General features: G+C 45.1%; 1 protein-coding gene across 2 annotated transcripts; it reads left to right on the top strand.

The window, feature by feature from the left end:
- Window positions 1-348: 348 nt before the first annotated feature.
- On the top strand, window positions 349-26757 carry LOC139380661 (interphotoreceptor matrix proteoglycan 2a). 2 transcript variants are annotated; one of them, XM_071123561.1, is made up of 21 exons: window positions 349-516; window positions 630-881; window positions 3613-3779; window positions 4033-4058; window positions 4196-4228; window positions 4485-4519; window positions 8317-8343; window positions 9839-10056; window positions 11531-11589; window positions 11864-11884; window positions 14285-14505; window positions 18223-18290; window positions 19341-20501; window positions 21063-21317; window positions 21480-21699; window positions 22137-22347; window positions 22816-23004; window positions 23592-23793; window positions 24007-24086; window positions 24595-24693; window positions 25718-26739. In XM_071123561.1, the coding sequence occupies exons 1-20, from the start codon at window positions 438-440 to the stop codon at window positions 24653-24655; spliced, it is 3585 nt and encodes a 1194-aa protein (XP_070979662.1). In that variant the 5' UTR covers window positions 349-437; the 3' UTR covers window positions 24656-24693; window positions 25718-26739. The 2 variants fall into 2 exon arrangements, with proteins under 2 accessions (XP_070979662.1, XP_070979663.1); XM_071123562.1 differs by lacking the exon at window positions 8317-8343 and having other exon boundaries at window positions 24595-26757.
- Window positions 26758-27517: the final 760 nt, after the last annotated feature.

Below are 27517 nucleotides of genomic sequence, written 5' to 3'. Positions count from 1 at the left end.
AGCACCAATCCCAGTATTACACCAGTAACGTCTTAACAAGCTGCTCTAAAGGGCTTAGCCAACAAGATTAGGGAGCAAAAAAAAATCTCTCTCATTGGGCCATCTGCCTACCTGTGGCCGCGAGCTGTTCTTCAGCACCACACCTTCCTCAGCCCACGGAAGAAAGGAGGAAAGGAGGCCATCACTTTATTTTTCCTAGACCTACACCTGCATTGCTTGCTGTTTGGGGTTTTAGGCTGGTTTTCTGTGCAGCACTTTGAGATATCAGCTGATGTAAGAAGGGCTTTATAAATAAATGTGATTTGACTTTATCTAATCACTTCATAATTATTGGTGAGGGACTGATGCGTTTGCTGGATTTTGAACTATGCAATCTCGTAAGGAGGGACTAATACCATTTTTCAACCCCTCTGAGTTAAAACTACTACGGATTTAAGATGTCGGACTCTTTATTGAAATGCATTTTGTGTACACTTCCGTTCATTTTAGCGTTCGCACTTTTGGGAATAAGAACAGGTATGTATTTATGTAGGTAGGTAGGACTAATAAATAACCAATGTACACATCAATCTACTGCAATTTCAGATGGAGTTGTTGTCCAATGTTATCCTTTTAATGTTTTACCACAGATGCTGCATCTGGAGAAGGACCTATTCTTCCTGATGGACAGGATCTTTATTTCAAAACAGTTGGCATTTCACCCATTCTATCAGTTCCTCAAAGCATAGTTCATTCACCTGTCCTCAAGGTTTCAAACAAGGACCATGGAGCTACCCACCGGCAGAAGCGCAATGTCCTTTTCCCCAGCGGGGTCAAACTCTGCGGGCAGGAGAGTGTGCAACAAGCCATCGCAAATCATCTCAGCTACTTTCACCTTCGAGGTGAGTTATTTAGATTGGGTTATGGCATAATATTCACTACATTACAACCACCACTCACTGACCTGTATGGATAATACTGGAGATAGAAGTAGCCCGTAAGTACAGATCTCGAATCCATTTACCCTTCCCAAATTGTAACCTCGACCGTTGGGAGAAAGACAACGAACTTAAGATAAGTGTCTAGGCTTAACTTCACACTTTATCCGATAGGCTCTATACTGTATAGTGCTGTGCAGTGTGCTTATCCTTATTAGATGTATGGTTGTGTGTGTCTCTTGCCTCTAGCCAGGGATTTAAAATTTGGGCAGTTGCAACACAAGCCAGCGGTGGGAGAGGCCAACACATACTTTAACATCTATTGGCCGACATGAGTTCTCGGTCCTCCCAGTCCCTCAGTTCCAAGTCTTTGGTCTTATAATGGCGTTTAGAACAATCAGTATTTACCCCTCCCGCCGCTCCTCTTATCAAAGACCTTCACCTGATGGAGTAGTGCTTGAAGTGCTGCAGATATCATGACATCTGTTGGAGGATTGGTGCTTGCCCACAGACCTATGGCCAGTTGTGCATTTACCTCCAGATTCGCTTGGGCTACTGACTGTAGGTATTAGCTGATCCCAGATCTACACATGTGGCACCTTCTGGCAACCCTTACCCAGACTTTAGAGTAGGTCTATATCCTTTACTCACCCAGCCCTAGAAATGTGAGGTGTGTGTCAACTGCATTGAGATATTTGGGTGTCAACCTATATGCCCTCTCCATCATCAGATATCCAGCAATATCTGCTCGACTTTAGATTCATTTCCTGGCGATCAGTAAGTCACTCTGTAAGTCAAGATAAGCCCATTTAGAGCCCCTGTACTGCACTTGGAGAGACAGGGAGGGGGAGAGAGAGTGACTCCTGAGAAGGATGTTGGGCGTGAGCAGACCGGTTAAAAGTCTAACGCTCAGAACATGTGTCCAGCCACTCATGAGAGAGAGAGACAGAGGCTTAAGGTTCTGAGAGGGAGGAGCTTTGAAGAATCTGTGGGCCTGTTAGTGGCTCATCTGTGATGAGTGTGCAGGACAGCTCTGCAATGTGACTCCAGTCTGGTGGGCTACTGAGACACTGACCTGGCTGGACCTGACCTGGACCTGACCTGGACCTGATCTGGCTGGACCTGACCTGGACCTGGACCTGATCTGGCTGGACCTGACCTGGTTGGAACTGGCTGGACCTGGACCTGGCTGGACCTGACTTGACTGGACCTGACCTGGCTGGACCTGGCCTGACTGGACCTGGCCTGACTGGACCTGGCTGGACCTGACCTGGCTGGACCTGACCTGACTGGACCTCACCTGACTGGACCTCACCTGACTGGACCTCACCTGACTGGACCTCACCTGGCTGGACCTCACCTGGCTGGACCTGACCTGGCTGGACCTGGACCTGGCTGGACCTGACCTGGCTGGACCTGGCCGGACCTGACTGGACCTGACCTGGCTGGACCTGACCTGGACCTGGACAAGTAATCATTCAATAAATCAAATATACAAAAAGAGAGTACATAGGGCCAGCTACAGAATAAAAACATTGCGCATGCCTCTACAATGAGTGAAGTTCCATTACAAACCTCAAGGGCCCAGGTATATTGTAGCCAATTCAGGGGGAGGGGTAGCCATTTCACCAAGCAAGCCAAACCTTTTGATGAGGTTGCTAGGTGTTGGGTTAAGGTCACTACCAGAATCAAGTCTATACCTGACCTGACCTGGCTGGACCTGACCTAGCTGGACCTGACCTGACCTGGCCGGACCTGACCTGACCTGGACCTGGCTGGATCTGACTTGGCTGGATCTGACCTGACTGGACCTGGGTTGCTAACCCTTGAGTTTCCCGATGAATAGTAAAGCTATTCCAGGACCTTCTCTATACTATCCTTTATGAAAATGTATATATTTTTTTTTAAAAACATTTTTTTTACTTTAATGAGGTTGGTTAAATTTGGCAATCAAGACGTTAGTTTCAGCCCAGCACTTATTAAAACACCTGATTTAAACATCTGCTCATGAAGACCTTCTTCCAGATGGGCTGGAACAAATCCCTTCCCGGTGCTCTTTAGACCAGGGCTGTGGTTGGTGATTGTGTAGATAGGTGAGATGGTACTGTATTATGTAGGTGCAGGGTCCCATGTAGATGCAGTTGATACAGTTGAATTGAGAGGAGAACAGCTGGGACAGCGTTAAGGGAGATACTGTGCCGTAGGCTCCAGGGAGCAGAACAGTGAGGGTCGAGTAGGTAGCTACAGGTCATTGTGTTGGTGACCTGTTCCCCCCCATTTATTTCACCTTTATTTAACCAGGTAGGCCAGTTGAGCACAAGTTGCCATTGTACTCTCCTGTAAGCTGACTTACAGTATGGAAAGGGGTTACATGACAGGTTTGGCAGTGGCATGACATTGGAGAGTGATACTGAGGTCAGGCATACAGGTACACAACATGCTAAACATGGAATCAGTTGACTGACCTGGCAGGGGTATGTACTGTACCACACTTAAATCTACACTGTGATCCACACATGAGCCAAGATGCTAGCTAAGATTTACCTCAGGGGGTCACAGCTATAGAACTGGAGGGCCACAGCCTAGGGTGGTTTTCCTACCTGCTCATTGTCATCCTTAGAGAAAGTTTTCTACCAGGTGAATGGGTTCTTTCACCAATCAGTGACATTAGTGTGTGTGTGTGTGTGTGTTTTAGTGTGTCAGGAGACGGTGTGGGAAGCCTTCAAGATTTTCTGGGACCGCCTCCCGAACCAGGAGGAGTACCAGACCTGGATGAGGCGGTGCCTGGACGGCACAACCACCGCTCTGGAGATGGGCAACAACTTCAGCCAATCAGAGGAGCACCTGGCTCTGGTTGAGAGTGTGAGTGGGCTGTTTTTGAAAGCGGAGGGGGGTAGTGGGTGCATAGCAGATCTGAGTCTTTTCAGTCTCCATGAAATTACCATCATCATGTATATCTACTACCTATACATCATCATTCATCCAAAAAGTCATAGTTTCCAGCTGCTTTTTGTGTTTTTTTAATGTTATTTTGTGTGTATCTAACAATTATATTCCTGCTTCAGTTATTACTGTATTTGCTCCTGTAACATTTCTGTCTTCTGTCCAATTTCAGAGAATGTCAGTGACGGGGTTAAAAAGGCAAGGCATCATATCCTATTCACTTTATTTGCCATTGTAACCACTCTTGTGCGTATTCACTGGGCAAGACCCTTGTATTACATGTCTCATTCATTTCCCCATTGCTGTTTTCTCTACTTCTGTTCTATCAACTGTAGTGATGCCACCAACTCATGGTTACATATGTGCAGGTAAGGTTCTGAAGGTTCTTCAACCTTACCTGGCCATATCACTCCTCATCCTCTGCACACTCTGCTGTGCCCACAGAGATAGATACCGTGTACATATCTCTATGGCTGCTGTGCCCATATCCACTCCATGTAGAACCCCAAACATTGTCATGTGCTTCTTTAAATTACTCTTAAGAAAAGCTTTTTATAATTTGAATTGATGAGATCTGTGAGTGAAACCTCTTTCTACCTGTAACTGACTGTTGTTCTTCCACAGCACCCAGACTCCAGACACAGAACAGGAGGCTCAAGGTCAGTGACACACGCACTCTTTCATCCCTCCTTTCTCTCTCTCTCTCGCTGTCTCTGTCTCTCTGTCTCTCGCTGTCTCTGTCTCTCTCTGTCTCTCTCTTTCTCTCTCTCTCAAATTCCAATTTTTCAAATTCAAGCTGCTTTATTGGCATGAAAAACATTGTGTCAATATTGCCAAAGCAACAATGTATACAATATACATTGTAACGAAATTATAAACGATAGCAAATAATAATATAAAATGGTATTAACTAATAATGCAAAATTAAATACAAAAATAATAACAATAAAATGGTAACAGTCAATAGTAGAAATTTAATAAATATAAAAATCTAAATATGGAAAATGAAACTATAACTAACTTAACTAAATAACGGTCATCTTCTCCATTATATCATTACTACTACTACTACTACCATCACTAAACTGTCATCATTACCATTACCACTCATACCACTACTATTTGGAATGATAAACAATAATAATAGTGAAAATAAGTAAGTTACTGCTTACTATGCAGATGTTATTATCCAGTGTCCCTCAGGCTGTCGCAGGAAAATACATATTTGGCTGCAAGAGGAGCCATTGCTCCTTCGCCCATGAGTATTTTTTTGTTTTTCCTCTGGGTTTTTAATAAGTTAAAATTTTGAATAAATAAATATCCAATAAATATTTATTTTCCACCATAATTTGCAAATAAATAAATTAAAAATCCTACAATGTGATTTTCTCAATTTTTTTTTCTCATTTTGTCTGTCATAGTTGAAGTGTACCTATGATGAAAATTACAGGCCTCTCTCATCTTTTTAAGTGGGAGAATTTGCACAATTGGTGGCTGACTAAATACTTTTTTGCCCCACTGTACATACCCAGCGTGCGACAGAGCTGCAGGAGTTGTGACCCGTTTTTGTTGATTATGTTGTCATAGTTGTGCCTAGGGGGGCATATGTGGGAGGGAATGCTGTCACCTGCAGGCAGGTGTTTGTCCCCCTGTGTGCTGAGGGTGTAAGGTTATTGTTCGTTCTGGCATTTAGGTCGCCACAGACTAGTACATGTCCCTGGGCCTGGAAATTATTGATTTCCCCCTCCAGGATGGAGAAGCTGTCTTCATTAAAGTATGGGGATTTTAGTGGCGGGATATACAGTGGGGAGGACAAGTATTTGATACACTGCTGATTTAGCAGGTTTTCCTACTTACAAAGCATGTAGAGGTCTGTAATTTTTATCATAGGTACACTTCAACTGTGAGAGACGGAGTCTAAAACAAAAAGCCAGAAAATCACATTGTGTGATTTTTAAGTAATTAATTAGCATTTTATTGCATTGACATAAGTATTTGATCACTTACAAACCAGTAAGAATTCCGGCACTCACAGACCTGTTAGTTTTTCTTTGAGAAGCCCTGCTGTTCTCCACTCATTACCTGTATTAACTGCACCTGTTTGAACTCGTTACCTGTATAAAAGACACCTGTCCACACACTCAATCAAACAGACTCCAACCTCTCCACAATGGCCAAGACCAGAGAGGGTGTAATGACATCAGGGAAAAAATTGTAGACCTGCACAAGGCTGGGATGGGCTACAGGACAATAGGCAAGCAGCTTGGTGAGAAGGCAACAACAGTTGGCGCAATTATTAGAAAATGGAAGAAGTTCAAGATGGCGGTCAATCACCCTCGGTCTTCGGGCTCCATGCAAGATCTCACCTCGTGGGGCATCAATGATCATGAGGAAGGTGAGGGATCAGCCCAGAACTACACGGCAGGACCTGGTCAATGACCTGAAGAGAGCTGGGACCACAGTCTCAAAGAAAACCATTAGTAACACACTACACCGTCATGGATTAAAATCCTGCAGCGCACGCAAGGTCCCCCTGCTCAAGCCAGCGCATGTCCAGGCCCGTCTGAAGTTTGCCAATGACCATCTGGATGATCCAGAGGAGGAATGGGAGAAGGTAATGTGGTCTGATGAGACAAAAATAGAGCTTTTTGGTCTACATTCCACTCGCCGTGATTGGAGGAAGAAGAAGAATGAGTACAACCCCAAGAACACCATCCCAACCGTGAAGCAGGAAGGTGGAAACATCATTCTTTGGGGATGCTTTTCTGCAAAGGGGAGAGGACGACTGCACTGTATTGAGGATGGATGGGACCATGTATCGCGAGATCTTGGCCAACAACCTCCTTCCCCCAGTAAGAGCATAGAAGATGGGTCGTGGCTGGGTCTTCCAGCATGACAACGACCTGAAACACACAGCCAGGGCAACTAAGGAGTGGCTCCGTAAGAAGCATCTCAAGGTCCTGGAGTGGCCTAGCCAGTCTCCAGACCTGAACCCAATAGAAAATCTTTGGAGGGAGCTGAAAGTCCGTATTGCCCAGCGACAGCCCCGAAACCTGAAGGATCTGGAGAAGGTCTGTATGGAGGAGTGGGCCAAAATCCCTGCAGCAGTGTGTACAAACCTGGTCAAGAACTACAGGAAACGTATGATCTCTGTAATTGCAAACAAAGGTTTCTATACCAAAAATTAAGTTCTGTTTTTCTGATGTATCAAATACTTATGTCATGCAATAAAATGCAAATGAATTCCTTAAAAATCATACAATGTGATTTTCTGGATTTTTGTTTTATATTCCGTCTCTCACAGTTGAAGTGTACCTATGATACAAATGACAGACCTCTACATGCTTTGTAAGTAGGAAACACTGCGGATTTTGCAAGTTATCAAATACTTGTTCTCCCTACTGTAGGTAGCACACAGGACATTTTTCTCTGTTAAGATAATTTCCTTTTGAATTTCTAGCCAAATGTAAAATGTTCCTGTTTTGATTATTTTAATGGAGTGAGTTAGGTCTGCTCTATACCAAATTAGCAGTCTCTCAATTCAATTCAAGGGGCTTTATTGGCATGGGAAACCTGTGAAAACATTGCCAAACGCAAGTGAGGTAGATAATATACAAAAGTGAAATAAACAATAAAAATTAACAGTAAACTCTCTTTCTCGCTCTGTCTCGCTCTGTCTGTCTCTCTCGCTCTCTCGCTCTCTCGCTATCGCTCTCTCTCTCTCTCTCTCTCTCTGTCTCTCAATTCCTTTCAAGGGGCTTTATTGGCATGGGAAACATGTGTTAACATTGCCAAAGCAAGTGAGGTAGATAATATTCAAAGTGAAATAAACAATAAACATTAACAGTAAACATTACACATACAGAAGTTTCAAAACAATAAAGACATTACAAATGTCATTATGTATATATACAGTGTTGTCTTCACTGGTTGCCCTTTTCTTGTGGCAACAGGTCACAAATCTTGCTGCTGTGATGGCACACTGTGGAATTTCACCCAGTAGTTATGGGAGTTTATCAAAATTGGATTTGTTTTCAAATTCTTTGTGGATCTTTGTAATCTGAGGGAAATATGTGTCTCTAATATGGTCATACATTGGACAGGAGGTTAGGAAGTGCAGCTCAGTTTCCACCTCATTTTGTGGGCAGTGTGCACATAGCTTGTCTTCTCTTGAGAGCCATGTCTGCCTATGACGACCTTTCTCAATAGCAGGGCTATGCTCACCGAGCCTGTACATAGTCAAAGCTTGCCTTCATTTTGGGTCAGTCACAGTGGTCAGGTATTCTGCTACTATGTACTCTCTGTTTAGGGCCAAATAGCATTCTAGTTTGCTCTGTTTTTTGCTAATTCTTTCCAATGTGTCAAGTAATTATCTTTTTGTTTTCTCATGATTTGGTTGGGTCTAATTGTGTTGCTTTCCTGGGGCTCTGTGGGGTGTGTTTGTGTTTGTGAACAGAGCCCCAGGACCAGCTTGCAGGTGAAGGTGATGGCTTTGTTATGGATGGTTTGGGAATCACTTCCTTTTAGGTGGTTGTAGAATTTAATGGCTCTTTTCTGGATTTTGATAATTAGTGGGTATCGGCCTAATTCTGCTCTGCATGTATTATTTGGTGTTCTACGTTGTACACGGAGGATATTTTTGCAGAACTCTGCATGCAGAGTCTCAATTTGGTGTTTGTCCCATTTTGTGAAATCTTGGTTGGTAAGTGGACCCCATACCTCACAACCATAAAGGGCAATGGGTTCTAGCCAGATCCTAATTGGTATGTTGAATCTTATGTTCCTTTTTATGTTCCTTTTTATGTTCCTTTTTATGTTCCTTTTTATGTTCCTTCTCTCTGTCTCGTTCTCTCTGTCTCTGTCTCTCTCTCTCTGTCTCGTTCTCTCTGTCTCTGTCTCTCTCTCTGTCTCACTCTCTCTGTCTCGCTCTCTCTCTGTCTCGCTCTCTCTCTGTCTCGCTCTCTCTCTGTCTCGCTCTCTCTCTGTCTCGCTCTCTGTCTCGCTCGCTCTCTGTCTCGCTCTGTATGTCTCTCTGTATGTCTCTCTGTCTGTCTCTCTGTCTGTCTCTGTCTGTCTCTCTGTCTCTCTGTCTCTCTGTCTCTTTCTCTGTCTCTCTGTCTCTTTCTCTGTCTGTCTGTCTCTTTCTCTGTCTGTCTCTTTCTCTGTCTGTCTCTTTCTCTGTCTGTCTCTTTCTCTGTCTGTCTCTTTCTCTGTCTGTCTGTCTATTTCTCTCTCTCTCTCTCTCTGTCTGTCTGTCTGTCTGTCTGTCTCTTTCTCTCTCTGTCTCTTTCTCTCTCTGTCTCTTTCGCTCTCTGTCTCGCTCTCTGTCTCGCTCTCTGTCTCTCTGTCTCGCTCTCTTTCTCTCTCGTTCTCTCTGTCTCGCTCTGTCTCGCTCTCTGTCTCGCTCTCTGTCTCGCTCTCTGTCTCGCTCTCTGTCTCGCTCTCTGTCTCTCTGTCTCGCTCTCTTTCTCTCTCGTTCTCTCTGTCTCTCTGTCTCGCTCTCTGTCTCTCTCGTTCTCTCTCGTTCTCTCTCTTTCTGTCTCTCTTGCTCTCTCTGTCTCGCTCTCTCTGTCTCTCTCGACCCCATCTCCCTCTCTATCCCAGTAGAGCTGTTTAATCCACATTAGAAATCAGAGCAGAGTTAGCCAACTCTGACTCTTGATGTCTTGGTCCACATATGAGCTTAAGCCAAGCAATGGTTCTGATGTCTCGTGGTAAACATACCATTACAATGATAGATGATTTGGCAAAAGCACATATAGCACAGACCAGTGTCTAAATTGACAATCAGATTTGTCTAGTCCTGAGGACTCACAGGTTGTGCAGGCTTTGGATCCAGCCCAGTAGTAATGTACCTGAGTCAGCTAATTAACTCATTCTAAAGAGCTCGATTAAGTTGATTCAGAGACAAGTGCTGTAAGGAAAGTGTTGCTTTGTAAAAACACTGACTTTTACCCTCTCACTCCCTAACCACCCAGAGGTCGTCGGTGAGGTCATCATAGAGGAGCCAGAGGCTGCGGAGGCGGGGCCTTCCAAAGAACCCACAAATGACATAGAGATGGAGGTGTTGGCGCGGGTCCATCTGGAGCAGGTGGTGGAGCTGAGTATCCTGCTGAAGGGAGAGAGGTACAGCGATGCTCTCAGAGACCCTGCCAGTCTCCAGTACCAGACACTCAACCAACAGTTCACTGACAAGGTACGACTCAGATGTTCTTTCTCCTTCTCTCACTCCTGTCACCCCTTTTCACTCTCCATCCTCTTTCCTCTCCTGGCCTCTCCTCACCCATCACTTGGTTTGTAGGCTTGGCTCTGAGGCTGCAGTGATTTATTGTTAGATTTAACACACACAGTTCAGGGCACTATAAAGAACCCTCACAGTTGGGCAGGATTTCAAATTCCCTTTATTTGATTGTTTGTATTTGACACTAGGCATACGTTGTATGAAAGGATGCTGAAATTGACCGTTTATGATGTGGCTTGAGGCCGCAAGAGGGACTGGAGTGAAAAAGGCAGGGGACACACCCACGAACTCACAGATAACTTTCCTCCACCATTGAGGCTTTTTGACTGAGAACAACTGGGTCAGACGTTTTACTGCTGCTGGTAAAATGAGAGGATTCTGACTCTCCCCTGCAAGCCATTAATGTACCCATTATTACTCTGTCTTAAACTTGATCACTCTGTGTACGGGAAGGGGGAAGGAAATAGGGAAAGGGAAAGAAGGAGAGAGATTGGAAAGGGATGGACAAGTTCGGTAAGACACAATGTGACAGCTGAAAAAGTAGGCTGTGTCTCCAAATAATAGTGATTGCGAAAGCAGATATCTGGCGCATTGAAAGCAGATATCTGGCGCATTGAAAGCAGATATCTGGCGCATTGAAAGCAGATATCTGGCGCATTGAAAGCAGATATCTGGCGCATTGAAAGCAGATGTCTGGCGCATTGAAAGCAGATGTCTGGCGCATTGAAAGCAGATGTCTGGCGCATTGAAAGCAGATGTCTGGCGCATTGAAAGCAGATGTCTGGCGCATTGAAAGCAGATGTCTGGCGCATTGAAAGCAGATGTCTGGCGCATTGAAAGCAGATGTCTGGCGCATTGAAAGCAGATGTCTGGCGCATTGAAAGCAGATGTCTGGCGCATTGAAAGCAGATATCTGGCGCATTGAAAGCAGATATCTGGCGCATTGAAAGCAGATATCTGGCGCATTGAAAGCAGATATCTGGCGCATTGAAAGCAGATATCTGGCGCATTGAAAGCAGATATCTGGCGCATTGAAAGCAGATATCTGGCGCATTGAAAGGGAAAGGCAGAAAACGGTGTAATGGCAGGCTGTTTGTACACTGTTAAACTTGATTCCATTTTATCACTGAGGAGGTATTCTGCAATGATGGGTCAATGAGTCAGCGGCACAATGCTTCTCTTCACAAAGCGCTTCACATTAGCACCCAGCAACAAGGTTCAATCGGTGGTCTGAGTGAGTAGTAGTCAGTAGGTGGTCTTGCTAGAGAGGACATCAACTGTCAATATCCTCAGAATTCAGTACCTAAGCTATTCCTTTTTTTATTTTTTGATTAGGTTTTAGGGATAAGGATTGTGATAAAGTTAGGTCACCGAGTGACATGGATGCTGATGTTGACTGTTGAACTCTCGTTGACCTCTGTGTTTACAGATAAAGGATGCTGTGGGGGGACTGCCAGGCTTTAAGAGTGTGGCTGTGCTGCAGTTCAGGTCAGTCTCTACTGTAGTGGTGTAGGAGACTGGTCCTGGTCACATCTTGATGTGCCTCAGTTTAACCAACTCCCTTAACTGTCATTGTCATACTATACTGTACGTAAATGTAAGCCATGACAGCATTCATCTTAAGAGTTGGCTAAAACACACAGATGTGACCAGGCTAGTGGTGTTAGATCATTGGTTTGATAAACTGACCTGACCTTCTCACCTGGCCTTTGTCAAACATCATTTCTTTAGATAAAGCGTGTTTTGTTTATGTTTCATGCAGGCTTCAGAAGGATGCCCAAGGGTGAGTATAGACACTTACCAACAGCCCTGGAGGTGTTCAGTCACTAGGAATCTGACCCTAGAGCTGTGGTTAAGAATAACCTTGTCTACACAGAGAGTGTGTGTGTGTGTGTGTGTGGTTGTCGCTGTCTGAGGGTCACGCGGGATCCATGCTGTGTTTACCTGTGAGCATGTGTGGGAAAGTGTGAGGGTGTGTTGGGTGTTTTTCTTCTGTTTGCTTGGCTTAATGGTGTTATCGCGGTCGCTCACCTGAAAAGCAGGATAAGGCCGGGGCCTGACAGAGAGACAAGCTGCTACCTCACCCTTAACCCAGGAGAGGAGCTAATCTCTGGGCTTTATGCCCACAGCAATCAGCCTCATGGCCTGTCAATGTCACCCACTAGGGGGGTGATGGATTTTTACACCAATAGTGTTAAATGTAACACTTTCAAATCAAATGTTATTGGTCACATACACATGTTTAGCAGATGTTATTGCAGATGTAGCGAAGTGCTTATAGTTCTTTGCAAAAAAAACCTTCTAGGTTAATGATGTAAGAACAAACTAAAAGGACAAATAAATGCTGCAGATTATCTTTCGGGGCCAGAAACAGAGCTGCCATGTCTATTGGCGCCATTTTGAACTTAGCATTGAACATCTCAAATGGTGTTAAACTAACAGCCTAAGAGTGTTGGATTCCTAACACCAGACGATGTTTCAAATTCCTACTTATATTTTATTAGAGCTGATGCTTTTACACTTTCTCAGTGTTGGGGAATTAACACCTGTGGTGATACAGTAACTCATTTTGGAGTATTTTAATTATTTGCATATTTACCTGTATCACCCATGACTGTATCACCCATGACTGTATCACCAATGACTGTTTGGCCGTAACAGGGACATGACTGTTTGGCACCAACAGAGACATGACCGTTTGGCACCAACAGGGACATGACCGTTTGGCACCAACAGGGACATGACTGTTTGGCAGCAACAGAGACATGACCGTTTGGCACCAACAGGGACATGACCGTTTGGCACCAACAGGGACATGACTGTTTGGCACCAACAGGGACATGACTGTTTGGCACCAACAGGGACATGACTGTTTGGCACCAACAGGGACATGACTGTTTGGCACCAACAGGGACATGACTGTTTGGCACCAACAGGGACATGACTGTTTGGCACCAACAAGGACATGACTGTTTGGCACCAACAAGGACATGACTGTTTGGCACCAACAGGGACATGACCGTTTGGCCGTAACAGGGACATGACCGTTTGGCCGTAACAGGGACATGACCGTTTGGCCGTAACAGGGACATGACCGTTTGGCCGTAACAGGGACATGACCGTTTGGCCGTAACAGGGACATGACCGTTTGGCACCAACAGGGACATGACCGTTTGGCACCAACAGGGACCTGACCGTTTGGCACCAACAGGGACATGACTGTTGAATTCGATGTCTTTCAGTCCTGTAGCCTACACCAATTGAAAACTCGCTACACTTTTTGCCTCAACACACACACACACACACACACACAATCCTCCGTTTAGGCAGTTACATGGGACTTCACTAGGGAAAGCCTTGCTCTCCTCTGAGTGATGATCCCGGGTCACTAGTGTTACAGTATGGAACTAACAGGAACAGAACAGTAAGGTCATCTGCTCGCCTAGTATCTGCAGGTGCAGCACAAGAGTAGAAAGGAACGTAGACTACTTTCAAGTGTCGTTAAACATTTGGATTCTGAAAGTTGTTGTATCAAGGAGTATTCCTTTTCCAAGTTTGAGCTGACAGCAGGAAAACCGGGATGCGGAGGTGCAGTGAGCTAATTACAGGCACGTGCCTCACCCTGGGCCATGCCAAGCCTGCCGAGAGATCTAGGTCACAGGGAAAAAGAGAAGAGCAGAAAAGGTCTCCCTGAAGACATATGAAGCTGATAGATTACTTTTCCACATAGCCAGGTTCAACATCCAGAACCTCTTGTGCGTTTTCTTGTTGTGTTTATGACCATATTGATCACTTTGGTGGTTGGTCTGGTTTGATGGAAGTCATGGAAGTTGTAGACGACGCTCCAGGCGGGTGTAAATCTGGTGTAAATCTATAAAACTATCATTTCAGAATAGACTCATATGCTTTTAACAGGTTGGTTAGTAAATCAAAGTACTGTGTTTGGAACTCTACTCCTCCAAGGGAAACTTCTCTCCTCTTAGAGACGCTGTTTCTAGCTAAGCATATTAGATATGGTAGATGAATAAACGTATCAATAAAATAATATATACATTGATAGTCAAATTGGATGATTTGTCAATAGGTGTATGGGTGGATAGATGTTGATGATGGATGGAAATATATTGAATAGATTGATCAACTGACAGATGAACTTACTGATGTATCTGTATTGCCATTGCAGGTTGGATGGTGTGGTGGTGGTCTATGCGGTGACAGTGGAGGTGGAAGGGGAGGGGGTGAGCAGTGACCAGCTGGACTACCTGACCCTGCAGTCCAATCTGGTGGAGAACTCCTACAGAGAGGTGAAGGAGAGGAACTACATCACTGAGGCCCAGCACAAGGACAACATTATCAGTGATACAACTCTGGTCCTGGACCCTGACTCACTGCAACTATATACTGGTAAGACATACAACATACAATACACTGTCTGTACATTACCCAACAATGCCAAACCACGAGACACAACACTCTGGATCTGTAGCCCAGGGCCGGCTCTAGCGTAAGCGAGATTTGGTTGGCAAAACATTTTACGGTGGAGAGAAACATTTAAGTTTTAAAGTTAATTTCTTTACATTTTCCACATTCTGCCATGGGCCAGAGAGAAAGTGTTGTAGTTCTAAAGCAAACTTTCTCAAATTGAATACATTTAGCTATTGGCTAAGAGAAAACGTTGCAATTTCATAACAAATTGCATGTCATTTTATTCATTATGCAATGGGGCATCAACACTTTTTTTTTTTTACAGTTTTACAGCAAACTTCCTGCAAATCTACCCATTTTTCCTTGGGGATGAGAGCATTTTGTGTCATTTTAAGCAATTCTACAATTGTTTTAATGATTTATGCCATGATAATGACATCTGAGTGAGAATGGCACGTGCCTTGTGTGCCCAGTCAGTATTTGGCCATGATTACTGAAAGTTTAGAAACTCTTGGTCATGTAGTATATGTGGACACTGTAACTAAGGGGCTTAGCCTGAACCATGAAAAACAACCCCAGACCATTATTCCTCCTCCAACAAACTTTACAGTTGGCGCTATGCAATGGGGCAGGTAACGTTCTCCTGGCATCCGCCAAACCCAAATTTGTCAGTCGGACTACCAGATGGTGAAGAGTGATTCATCACTCCAGAGAACATGTTTCCACGGCTCCAGAGTCCAATGGCGGGGAGCTTTACACCACTTCAGCCGACGCTTGGTATTGCGCATGGTGATCTTAGACTTGTGTGTGGCTGCTCGGCCATGGAAACCCATTTCATGAAGCTCCCGACGAACAGTTCTTGTGCCGACGTTGCTTCCAGAGGCAATTTAGAACTCAGTAGTGAGTTTTGCCATCGAGGACAAATAATGTTTATGCGCTTCAGCACTCGGCGGTCCCATTCTGTGAGAGTGTGTGGCCTACCACTTCGCGTCTGAGCCGTTGTTGCTCCTAGACGTTTCCACTTGACAATAACAGCACTTAGTGTTGACCAGGACAGGATTTTACAACCTGACTTGTTGGAAAGGTGGCATCCTATGATGGTGCCATGTTGAAAGTCACTGAGCTCTGCAGTATGGGCCATTATACTACCAATGTTTGTCTATGGAGATTGCATGGCTGTGTGCTCAATTTTATACACCTGTCATCAACGGATGCTCATGAAATAGCCAAATCCCCTAAATTAAAGGGGTGTCCACATACTGTTGTGCATATATATTGTAGGTACTGTACACTAACTACTAATCAAAAAGTTGTTAGCTGACATGGCTAATTGAGTGACTGTCAGTGACTGACCTAACAAAAGAAACTGCTAATGCACAGACAAATTTCTAAATTGCACTTAGTGTATTCTATGATTCTTACTCTCAATAGTAAGTTGAGATCCCGACTGAGTTCCAAATCGATATACAGTGCCTTAGGAAAGTTTTCAGACCCCACGACTTTTTCCCCAAAACATTTACGTTACAGCTTTATTCTGAAATGAATAAACTTCATTATCCTCAGCAATCTGAACACAATAGCCCATAATGACTTGGCAAAGCAGTTTTTTTGAAATTTTTGCAAATGTATTAAAAATTGAAATACCTATGAAAATAAGTATTCAGACCCTTTGTTATGAGACTCAAAATTGAGCTCAGGTACATCCTGTTTCCCTTGATCATCCTTGAGATGTTTCTACAACTTGATTGGAGTCCAACAGTGGTAAATTCAATTGATTGGACATGATTTGGAAAGGTCTATACCTGTCTATATAAGGTCTCACAGTTGACAGTGCATGTCAGAGCAAACACCACGCCATGAGGTCGATGGAATTGTCCATAGAGCTCCGAGACAGGATTGTGTCGAGGCACAGATCTGGGGAAGGGTACCAATATATTGCTACAGCATTGAAGGTCCCCAAAAACACAGTGGTCTCCATCATTGTTAAATGGAAGAAGTTTGGAACTGCCAAGACTCTTCCTAGAGCTGGCCGCCCGTCCAAACTGAGCAATCGGGGAGAAGGGCCTTGGTCTGGGAGGTGACCAAGAACTTGATGGTCACTCTGACAGAGCTCCAGAGCTCTGTGGAGATGGTTGTCCTTCTGGAAGGTTCTCCCGTCTCTGCAGCACTCCACCAATCAGATGTTTATGGTAGAATGGCCAAAAGAAAGCCACTCCTCAGTAAAAGGCACATGACAGCCCGCTTGGAGTCAAAAGGCACCTAAAGGACTCTCAGACCATGAGAAACAAGATTCTCTGGTCTGATGAAACCAAGATTGAACTCTTTTGCCTGAATCCCAAGCCTCACGTCTGGAGGAAACCTGGCACCATCCCTACAATGAAGCATGGTGGTGACAGCATCATGCTGTGGTTATGTTTTTCAGCGGCAGGGACTGGGAGACTAGCCAGGCCAACCGCTGGGGAGCCAGGCCCAGCCAATCAGAATGAGTTTTTTTCCCACAAAAGGGCTTTATTACAGACAGAAATATTCTCAGTTTCATCAGCTGTCCGGGTGGCTGGTCTCAGACAATTCCGCAGGTGAAGAAGCCGGATGTGGAGGTCCTGGGCTGGCATGGTTACACGTGGCCTGCGGTTGTGAGGCCATTTGGACCTACTGCCAAATTCTCTAAAACGACATTGGAGGCGGCTTATGGAAGAGCCACGAACATTAAATTCTCCTGCAACAGCTCTGGTGGACATTCCTGCAGTCAGCATGCCAATTGCATGCTCCCTCAAAACTTGAGACATCTGTGACATTGTTTTGTGTGACAATACAATATATAAGTGTGTGTGTGTGTGTGTATTCAAATGTTTTGGGGGTCGGGGGCCCCCTTGCGGCCGAGGATCCTAAGCGACCACTTATGTCTGGAACCAGCCCCGCTGTAGCCAGTCTAACTATGAATTCCATGGGACACACACACACGTGCATGCTCCACACAAACACACACGTGCAAACACCGCTTCAGCGAGTGTGAAATTTAGCTTGTCAGTAAGTAGGTTAGCTCTAACTTCTGGCAGGGTTTCATCCAGCGAATGGAACAAGTTCTACAGTAATGATGACTATACCTTCTCCCTGGGCTATGTTGAATTCTCCCTGGCGATGTCGTAAAAGAATCAGTGTCATTAGTTTCCTGTGTTTCCCTGAAGATGGACTAACTACTGTCAGATGCCTGCCTGGCACAGTGTGTGGTGACTTACAGGCACTGCTTATTAACTCCAAGTTGCAGCCTCCAGGCTTGATGGTAATGCAGTCTTGGCCCACAGTGGCAGGTGTATGGTTATGAGTTGTGTTCCCCTTAGGTAAACACACAGTCAGCACCACCACTGTCAGGACTGGGGAGAGGAAGAGTGGATTTTTACAGAATATAGGGAGAGTGGATTTTACAGAAGAGAGGGAGAGTGGATTTTACAGAAGAGAGGGAGGGTGGATTTTACAGAAGAGAGGGAGGGTGGATTTTACAGAAGAGAGGGAGAGTGTAGAAATGTAATTCCTCCTGTACATTGAGAGAGAGCGTTTGACTTATTGTGCAGCGGAGTTTGTTGAGAGCCTTTGTTATTGTTTTTAATGATCCTGGAAATCTGAATATTAGGTGTGATTGAATAGGGCCTCCAGTGACTCTGTGACAGTATTGACTCTGCGTCCTCTTTCGTTCCACAGTGTCCAGTGTTACGGAGTCCTTTGAGCCCACCCCTGGAATACCCGAGGATTACACCAACGGCAGTGTGGTAAGTCAGAGGTCATCTCAACAGCCTTTGACCTCTCCTGTTGGTCCAGAGGTACTTGGACAACAGTGAGATAGGCACAATGTTGAGCATGGATCTTTTAAAAATATCAAACTAAATCTATATAGGTGTTCATTTCAGTGTGGCGTGTGTTAGTGGTGTGTTAGAATGGTGTGTTAGGTAGTGTCTTGCTGAGACAGCTGCGTGGTGGTGTTATCCTGTCCAGTGCTGAGGAAGTACAGGATGAGGGGAAGGCTTTGAGGATTAGCTTGGCTCTTGCTATAGTAATCCACTACTCTTCTGGGGCTAGAGAGAGACGGATAGGTTGAGAGATTCTCAATCCAACTGTGTTTGTGGGGGATAGGTCTAGAACATTTTTAAAGATTGAAGATGAACAGTTTGAATGCAGGACTCTATTATCATTGTTGAATTTTACACGTCTGTCTGATTCTGCCGGTAGTCTAGTAGCTTTAATGTGTGGTGTAGTGGTAATCCGAGCTGGGAGCTCCAGTCTTGGTCTTGGACAGTAACTGGGTCTGCTGGTCTACTTTGCGTGCTAAGGCCCTAAGTGATTAATTTGAGTAATTACATGGACTGGAAGAGGTTGGCAAACTACCAGTCAGTAACTGGCATTTACAGCCAACTGCACACGGCCATAACAGAAGCAGTAGGCATCCAAGCTGCCAAGAACCTACCTTATCTTAGAGTGATATATTTCTCTCCCTCAGACAGAAGCTTGATTTTTCAATTCAAGTTTTATCATAGTTAATATTATGCCTTGGAGTAGGTGTCACACCGTGTAGGTAGTTAAAACTTGATAACAATACACAGAGCATGTGTGTGTGTGTCAGTAAATCATTTTTGGCCGTCAGTAAGTCATGGAAACCTAAAGTTCCCTAGCCTTGCCGTTTTGAAGACGACTGATTATAACACTATACAGTTCAGGGTTGGTGTCAATTCCATGTCCTGAATTGAAATGGAATGCAACCCCAACCTGATGGTGAAACAGTTGATGGACTAATGGGTTTCTCCTCTAATGTTTCTGTTGTCCAGGAGGACATTTTGGCTGTTGCGAGGACTCCAACCGAGGTTGAAGCTCAGGATGTAGCGACGGGGGAGAATGATGTCATTGTTGTAGAGGAGAGCATGACCCTCCCCGCTGAGGTGACCATCGATGACACAAGCATCGAGGAGGAGGTTCTGCTGTTGGGGAACACCGTGTCTACAGAGAGCCCTTTGTTGGAGGACCTCCCTACAGACCCTACCTCCCCTGAGCAGCCAAAGGGTGCTACGCTCCCCGAGCCTCCTCTGGAGAATGAGGCCTCTGGTTCAGGTCTTAAAGTACTGAAGGACTTGCACTTCCAGCCTGAGGAAGAAGAAGCCATAGAAGAAGAGCCAGCTCCAGAAGAGGAACTGACCATAGAAGAAAAGGTAGTTCCAGAAGAGGAACTGACCATAGAAGAAGAGCCAGCTCCAGAAGAGGAACTGACCATAGAAGAAAGGGTAGTTCCGGAAGAGGTAATCATGGTGGTCTCCGAGGAAGATAAGGTAGAGGAGGAAACAGTGGAGGTCCCTGACACAGTAGATGTTCTAGAAGAGGAAGCTGGACCCTCTGAAGACCTAGAGTACTCCATCATAGAGACGGAGACCATTGAAGAGGTAGAGGAAGAGGCCCCTGCCTTCGTCCCTGTGGAAATGATGGAAGCTCCCGAGCCAGTAGGGGGCCTCGGTGTCCCCGAGAATCCCCTTGCCATTGCGACTCTGCCCCCAGATAAACCTGAAGAGGAGACTAACGTGGTGCTGGCTTATCCAGAAATACCTGAATATGGAGAGGAAATTGAGAGCTTAGAGGGACCAATCGTTGAGAAGCCATTAACTAAAGTGGATGCTGTGGAAGTGGAGGAAGAGGTGGCAGAAGAAGTGGTCGTTGAAGTTCCGGACATTTCTGAGATCTCGGAGGAGGACTTGGTAGAAGACGAGATCTTATTGGTCGATGAGGCTGCTCCGGACGCCACCCACACCACCCCTCTCTCTGCGGAGAAAGAGTCACCCTTCACCCGAGTCTCTGATTTCATAGTATTGGAGGAGGTTACAGAGGCCACAGCCCTGGACACAGCCCCAGAACCAGAGGCAGAACAGGAAGACCAAGGGGTCACCCCAGCTCTCATACCCGCCGAGTACCACCCTGATCCCGACATTTCTATCACTCTGGAGGTAATGACCGATGACCGAGAGATGATGTTTGTAGTGTATGTTACTCAGGGCTCTGAGTGACTAGGAAAAACTCCCCTTGTTATAGTACCGTTCAAGCAGGCAGAAATACAGTGGGCACCACGTGTTTTGCATCATGTTTTGCATTTCTGCCTGCTTGAACTGCGAATAGCTCAGACACACATGAAAACATGAAATGACCATGGGAATCATATTTGTGCATCTTTGAGCAATAATCTGTTGAATTCCTGGGGTCATTTCATGTTTTCATGTGAATGACAGATTGTTCACCATTCGTTCGCTTGTTATCGGTGCGGTGTGTTATAGGGACCACCCGCCAGTGTCGACTGACGGCCGTCATTTGCAAATCAGTTTGCAAATGACGACCGGCACTCTGTTTAGAGGTGCTACGTACTCTTGGCCAGCAGTCCTACTAGTCTGTCCATGCCTTTTAGTCTAATCATCTGTAAGCACAAACATTTTCTTCTTTTAACATGAATGTTACGAAATGTTGTTTCACACTGACCAGTTGCACCATGAATTGTGTCATGTCTATTTAACCAGCTGCAGACGATCGACCCTGTGACAGACTATGACCTGGTCCACTTCGGCGGGACAAACCAAACAGAGGAAGGGAGCAGTGGGTACCCTTCTGGAGTGGTAAATGGTACAGACCAGAGCATTGCCATGCCAATCAACCCTGGGCGGGCTCTGATGGTGTTCTTCAGGCTGAGGGTCACGAACATGATGTTCTCAGATGACCTCTTCAATAAGAGCTCCGCAGAATACAAGGCCCTAGAACAAAGGTTCCTCGAGCTGGTGAGCTATTCATTTTGATAATTTATTCACCCCATATTTACTTAATATGAAGTGTTGTATGTAGACAGTGCTCACTCTCTCTACCCATCTCTCTCTCTCTCTCTCTCTCTCTCTCTCTCTCCACCCATCTCTCGCTCTCTCTTTCTTTCTTTCTCTTGCTAGCTGGTCCCCTACCTCCAGTCCAACCTTACTAACTTCCAGAATCTGGAGATCCTGAACTTCCGGAATGGGAGTATCGTGGTCAACAGCCGGATGAAGTTCGGGAGGCCGATGCCTCGCGGCGTCAACAATGCAGTCTACTTGATCCTGGAAGACTTCGCTAACACAGCCTACCAAACTATGAACCTGGCCATCGACAAGTACTCACTGGATGTAGAGTCAGGTAAGGTTGACAATTACCACATGTTTCACCGGAGACACACGTTTCTGAATTATTCCCACTCTTTGGTTTTTGGGGAGTTACAATGCCTTAACATTAGCATATCTACATGGATTGTAAGTTAAACGCATGGCATAACCAGGAACACAACATCTGTATGGTGTTGACGAGTAGGGGTGTGTGAACTAGAGAACAGATACTACCTTTTCCCTCTTTAGTCATATACCCCTGTTTTCATGCAAGGAGAAACTATATCATGCTGTGATTCGGGACTAAACGTAAAGTAAATATGCAGAGCAATTCAAATCATTTATTTGTATTGGAACTAGTGAACGGCAATGAACTGGGGAACTTAAACAGAGTCTGCACTTATCCAATGTGTACTTATCAGGAGTTGACTGGAAATGCCCTAACACCTGTGTCCTGTGTGTTGTTGCTAGGTGACCAGGCCAACCCCTGTAAGTTCCAGGCGTGTAATGAGTTTGCCCAGTGCTCTGTGAACCGCTGGTCTAGCGAGGCGGAGTGTGTGTGTAATGCTGGCTACTTCAGCGTGGAAGGTCTGCCCTGTCAGAGCATCTGTGAACTGCAGACAGACTTCTGTATGAACGACGGGAAGTGTGACATCATACCTGGACAGGGGGCCATCTGCAGGTGTGTATGTGTGTGTGTGTGTGAATTTCACTACAATTGATAGAATTGTAATGTCACTTACACCACTCTTATTTGAAGGACCAATGCACAATTCCAATAATTGTCCGTACTGTAAAGCCGTCTCAGAAACAACATCATGGAAATGCAGTATGTATAAACAGATGTGTCTGCCAACATGTGTTTCACACCCACCATCATAAAACAAACAGAACACTCCAGATGTTGTTGACCTCAACACGGCCAACGAGGAAGTTCACACCCTCCATGGAACGCTTAATCCCGGTTCCCACTAACAAGAAATAAACACTAAATGAACTTTTCTCGTGCATTGATCGACTTCAGTGTGTGCGTTTCTGTTATTGCGTTGCACTAACAGTTGTTTCTTATGATTGTAGGTGTCATTATGTTGAGTTTCTAGTGTTCTAGGTGTGTATGTGTGGTACTAACAGTTGTTCCTTATGGTTCTAGATGTCGTGTAGGGGAGAACTGGTGGTACCGTGGAGAACACTGTGAGGAGTATGTGTCAGAACCTCTGGTGGTCGGCATAGCGATAGCCTCTGTAGCAGGTTTCCTATTGGTGGCATCTGGTGTGATCTTCTTCCTGGCGAGGACACTACGGGATCAGTACGATAAGGATGAGGCCGAGGACCCCATACGGTGAGTCAACACAACACCACTCCTTCTTTGTCATAGCCTCTCAGATGGAGGGTACATCACCTGCTGGATAGTGACTGCCATCCAGTCATATAAGCAGTTAGAGTTGTGTGTGTGTGTACAGTAGGTGTGTTGGTACGTGTACGTGACTGCGTGAGCTTTAGGAGCTGAACAAAGTGTAGGTGTCTCTAACACTGTCAGAAGGCCTGAGGCCTTATATATACTGTATCCCTGGTCAGTACAGTACAGCAGTTTACAGGTGATATGTTAGTAGTAAATACTGCTATAGACTTAACCTGTCTAAATATATTTACTGTAAAAGGACATCCCCTATTTAAGCCTTGATCAGAGATGATTATTTCAGAAGAATACTAAAGTGTCTCCTTTCTCGCTCCCTCATCTATTCTCCCTGGGGACTGAGTTAATCTTTACCCTTTCAAACATACAACGTCCTCTTCCCCACGGCCCTCCAACCTACTCTCACTTACACAAAGGGTTTTGTCCCTATCACTATTACCAGACAGATGTATTTGTCGGTCTCTTCTCTCCTACTAGCAGACCAAGCTTAGATCTCTCTCTCTGCCCCCCAGGCGAGGGGAGAGTATCCCGTCTCTAGAGAGGGCCACTAAGTACAACCCCATGTATGAGAGTGAGGCCACGACGGGCTACAGCCACTACTACCGCCGCTACCCAGAAGCCCCGGTCTACAGCAGCGCCAGCGCCGAGGCCTCCACAGACTTCAGCAGTGAGGAGATACGCCACATCTACGAGAACAGCGAACTGACCAAGGAGGTGTGTGTCTGTGTGTAGGCTGGTGGGGTGGAAGCCAATGTGTGGGATCCCGTTTTGTATTTACCTACTCATTTTCTCAAACGTATCATTAAATTCCTTAATCTAATCTGTCCTCTCTGAATATAGACCTACTGTACCGATTGGACAAAACGTCCGTCTGTCTATCATGTAACCTTTCTCAGCCTGTTAACCTCGCCCACTCTTCTTCCACAGGAAATCCAGGACAGGATACGCATCATCGAACTCTATGCGAAGGACCGGCAGTTTGCAGACTTTGTGCGGCAGCATCAAACGTGAGTGTGGCTCCAATCATTTATTCAGGTCTAACTTGAGATATGAGCGCGCAAATCAGACTTTAGAAACAGAAAAGGATGAAGGCTGGGAATACAATGCCAATGGACATTTGGCTCCCAGACACATCTAACCAGCTGTCTGCCCCAGAGAGACAGGACACATTAGTGGATACAGACAGTCACTGTGTTTGGTCTCAATGTGACTGGCAGCATATGTCTGTGTGAGGGAGGAAAAGCAGTGTGAGGTATTGGGTTGCGTGAGCGTGGTGATTTGGCATGCCATCACTAATTAGAGTCGTATTAGTGGGAATCGTGTGCGTATGTGGGTGTGTGCGTGGGTGGGTGTGTGCGTATGTGGGTGTGTGCGTGGGTGGGTGCGGGTGTGTGTCCATGTCTGGTCTGTCTGTGTATTGAGTTGCTTGGATTTGCATGGTACAGTTAGTGCCAGGTCTCTGCTGCCTATTACCCACACTGCCCAGTCTAATCAGTGTGTGTTTGTCTTCCACAGTGCCCTGGATACACGCAGACAGAGCACCCTTGATAAACGCAGAGAGAGCACGTCCACGTAGCCCAGTATGGGACACTCAGCTGTATGCTGGACAACAAGGTACCTTATCCTTAACTTTGCTCTTTCCCCGCCCTGCCCTTCCTCCTTTGTCAGTGCCTTCTCTCGATTGGGTGAGCTCTGCTGGAATGGGTGTGGTGGCTGTGGGCATATCTGCTGATCATTGGATGTCTTCCTTTGGGGGAAGACCGGCCCCCCTCCACCTGGAATCATATTCGTTACTTGAAATGATGACAAACAAAACGCAATGCTCTCTAGGATACCTGTTCTTTAGGTAGCAGATAAGACATGATAGAGTATTACATTTGCATTTAATGTCATATCTCACCCAGTTGTTGTTGACGGAAGAATGTAGCACTGTGAAAGTGTAAATATTTATCCCATTGGAATGTTGGATAGGTACTGTAACGTGTGATTATCACTCTGCTAATGTGTTGTATGGACTGTTATGGTTAAAGAACTGTATGAATTAGAGACTTTTCTTAAAGGGATGGTCTATACCAGGGGTGCACAACTCAGGACCTCAGGCAACTCAGGACCTCAGGCAACTCAGGACCTCAGGCAACTCAGGACCTCAGGCAACTCAGGACCTCAGGCAACTCAGGACCTCTGGCAACTCAGGCCCTCTGGCAACTCAGGCCCTCTGTCAACTTCTGCAGGGACTAAAAGCAGCAGATATTGTTGCCCTCTGGACCAGAGTTGTGCGCCCTTGTTCTATACCCAGCTGGAGGTTGTTGGAGATTGAGCTCAGTTGACTGGCCAGTGTCTCTGCTGTTCTGGGTGCTATGGGATCTCTGTTGTCTGAGTTTCTGGCTAGTAGTAAGCCTATGTAGTGTTCTCCTGAAGTTGGGAGAAGCTAGTTGGATGCACTCTGTGGGCAGATCTTAAATCTCAGCCCTCTATGGCTCTGGTGAAAAGTAGTGCACTATATTGGGAATAGGGTGTACTTTGACATTTTAGGAAAAGTGGACAAATGAAGGGCGAATCTTCAATTTTTGTTCAGCTGCAATAATTTTTCCCCTCTTCTTTCCCTCATTCTCTATCCCTCACTCTCTCTCTACATCAGGAAGGAGTTGGAGTTTGTTTTCTGTAGGAAAAAAAAGTATTACGAGAGAGAGGGAGAGTGGGAGAGGGGGAGAGATTTTGCTGAAGGACCAAAATATAAGTGAAAACACATTTAGAATGGAAACAATCTTCAAGGGGATTTGATCAGGCAGTCTCTTTCCAGATATGTGTTAGAAAACATTCAAGAAAGTATATCAAATGTACATGCGTAAACAACATGTGCTCTGTGGATAAGCAAACTCTTAGCAGCGGCTTTTAAATCAAATAAAAATGAACCAGAAACGTGAAAATGGTCCATTCTGTAACCACTAGTTTTGGAAACCGTCCTTGCTTTACCCTGTAAGTATTTCACATGAAGAGGACTGGTTTCCAGTGAATCCTCAAAGTTGCATTTCTTCCTGCTGTAGGTTTACTTTTCCACATTTGTTTTGACTGTGAATAGTCATAGGAAATCATAAGAATACACAGGTTGAACTCAAATGCCAACATATTCCCTATAGTGCACTACTTGCCTAAAGTAGTGCACTATACAGATTAAAGTGTCCATTTGAGATGTGCCCACATGTTTCCTGATTTAGGTTTACATTTCATGTTATCCTGTCCTTTTCTCTCAGGCTTCTGTATGGCTCCACACAAGCGAGGACACGGGTTACTGTAGTTGAACACAAGCTTACCTTCCACTTATGATATCGTCATGCCTTTTTCAATCTGTGTGTTCGTTTTCATACACATTTTCTGGTGTGCATAAACTGCTTTTCTCAACATTCTCTTCCTTCATCGGGACTCATAGCCAATGGGATGGATCCAGAACGCTGTCATGTAAATACTATCCGAGTGTTGTGGTATGTTCTTTACACTAGAATGTCAACGGAATGCGCTTGACATGTTGACATGTTTTGTTGTACAAAATGATGATTATTTTTTAACGTAAGCACTGGTGGATATTTAAACAAATATTACATTACTACTTGCAGTTATGTCAATGTTTATTCTTAAAAAATAAAATGAAGCAATAAATAAAAAGACCCGTTTTCTACTAAATGATTATTCATGCTATGTTTGTTCCAGAAGTCACCTGTCGACATGCTTGGTTCAACAACTTAACTCGTGTCAAGGATTGCTCATATTTTTTCATGAGGTCTGTGGGAACGTGGTTTGGTTACAGTTTCACTGAGGGTTTCAATTAAGATCACTTTTAGGAGCAGTAAACATTGAACTTGTTCCTTTTTCTGTCCAGCTCCTGTGTCATGTATGGATGTGGATACACTGAGTGTACAAAACATTAGGAACACCTGCTCTTTCCATGACATAGACTAACCAGGTGAATCCAGGTGAAAGTTATGATCCCTTATTGATGTCACCTGTTAGATCGACTTTAACCAGTGAAGATGAAGAGGAGGAGACAGATTAAAGAAGGATGTTTAAGCCTTGAGACATTTAAGTGTGCCATTCAGAGGATGAATGGACAAGATAAAAGATTTAAGTGCCTTTGAACGGGGTATGGTAGTAGGTGACAGGTGCACCGATTTGCGTGTGTCAAGAACTACAACGCTGCTGGGTTTTTCACACTCAACAGTTTCCCCATGTGTATCAAGAATGGTCCACCACCCAAAGGCTAACTTGACACAACTGTTGGAAGCATTGGAGTCAACATGGGCCAGCATCCCTGTGGAACGCTTTCGACACCTTGTAGAGTCCATGCCCCAACGAATTGAGGCTGTTCTGAGGGCAAAAGTGTGTGCAACTCAATATTACGAAGGTTTTCTTAATGTTTTGTACACTCAGTGTATACTTAAGCAAA

This window comes from Oncorhynchus clarkii, chromosome 22 (assembly GCF_045791955.1).
Source record: "Oncorhynchus clarkii lewisi isolate Uvic-CL-2024 chromosome 22, UVic_Ocla_1.0, whole genome shotgun sequence".
Classification (NCBI taxonomy): Eukaryota; Metazoa; Chordata; class Actinopteri; order Salmoniformes; family Salmonidae; genus Oncorhynchus; species Oncorhynchus clarkii.
The sequence above is the reverse complement of the archived record's forward strand: the minus strand, read 5'-3'. Positions and strand labels throughout refer to the sequence as shown.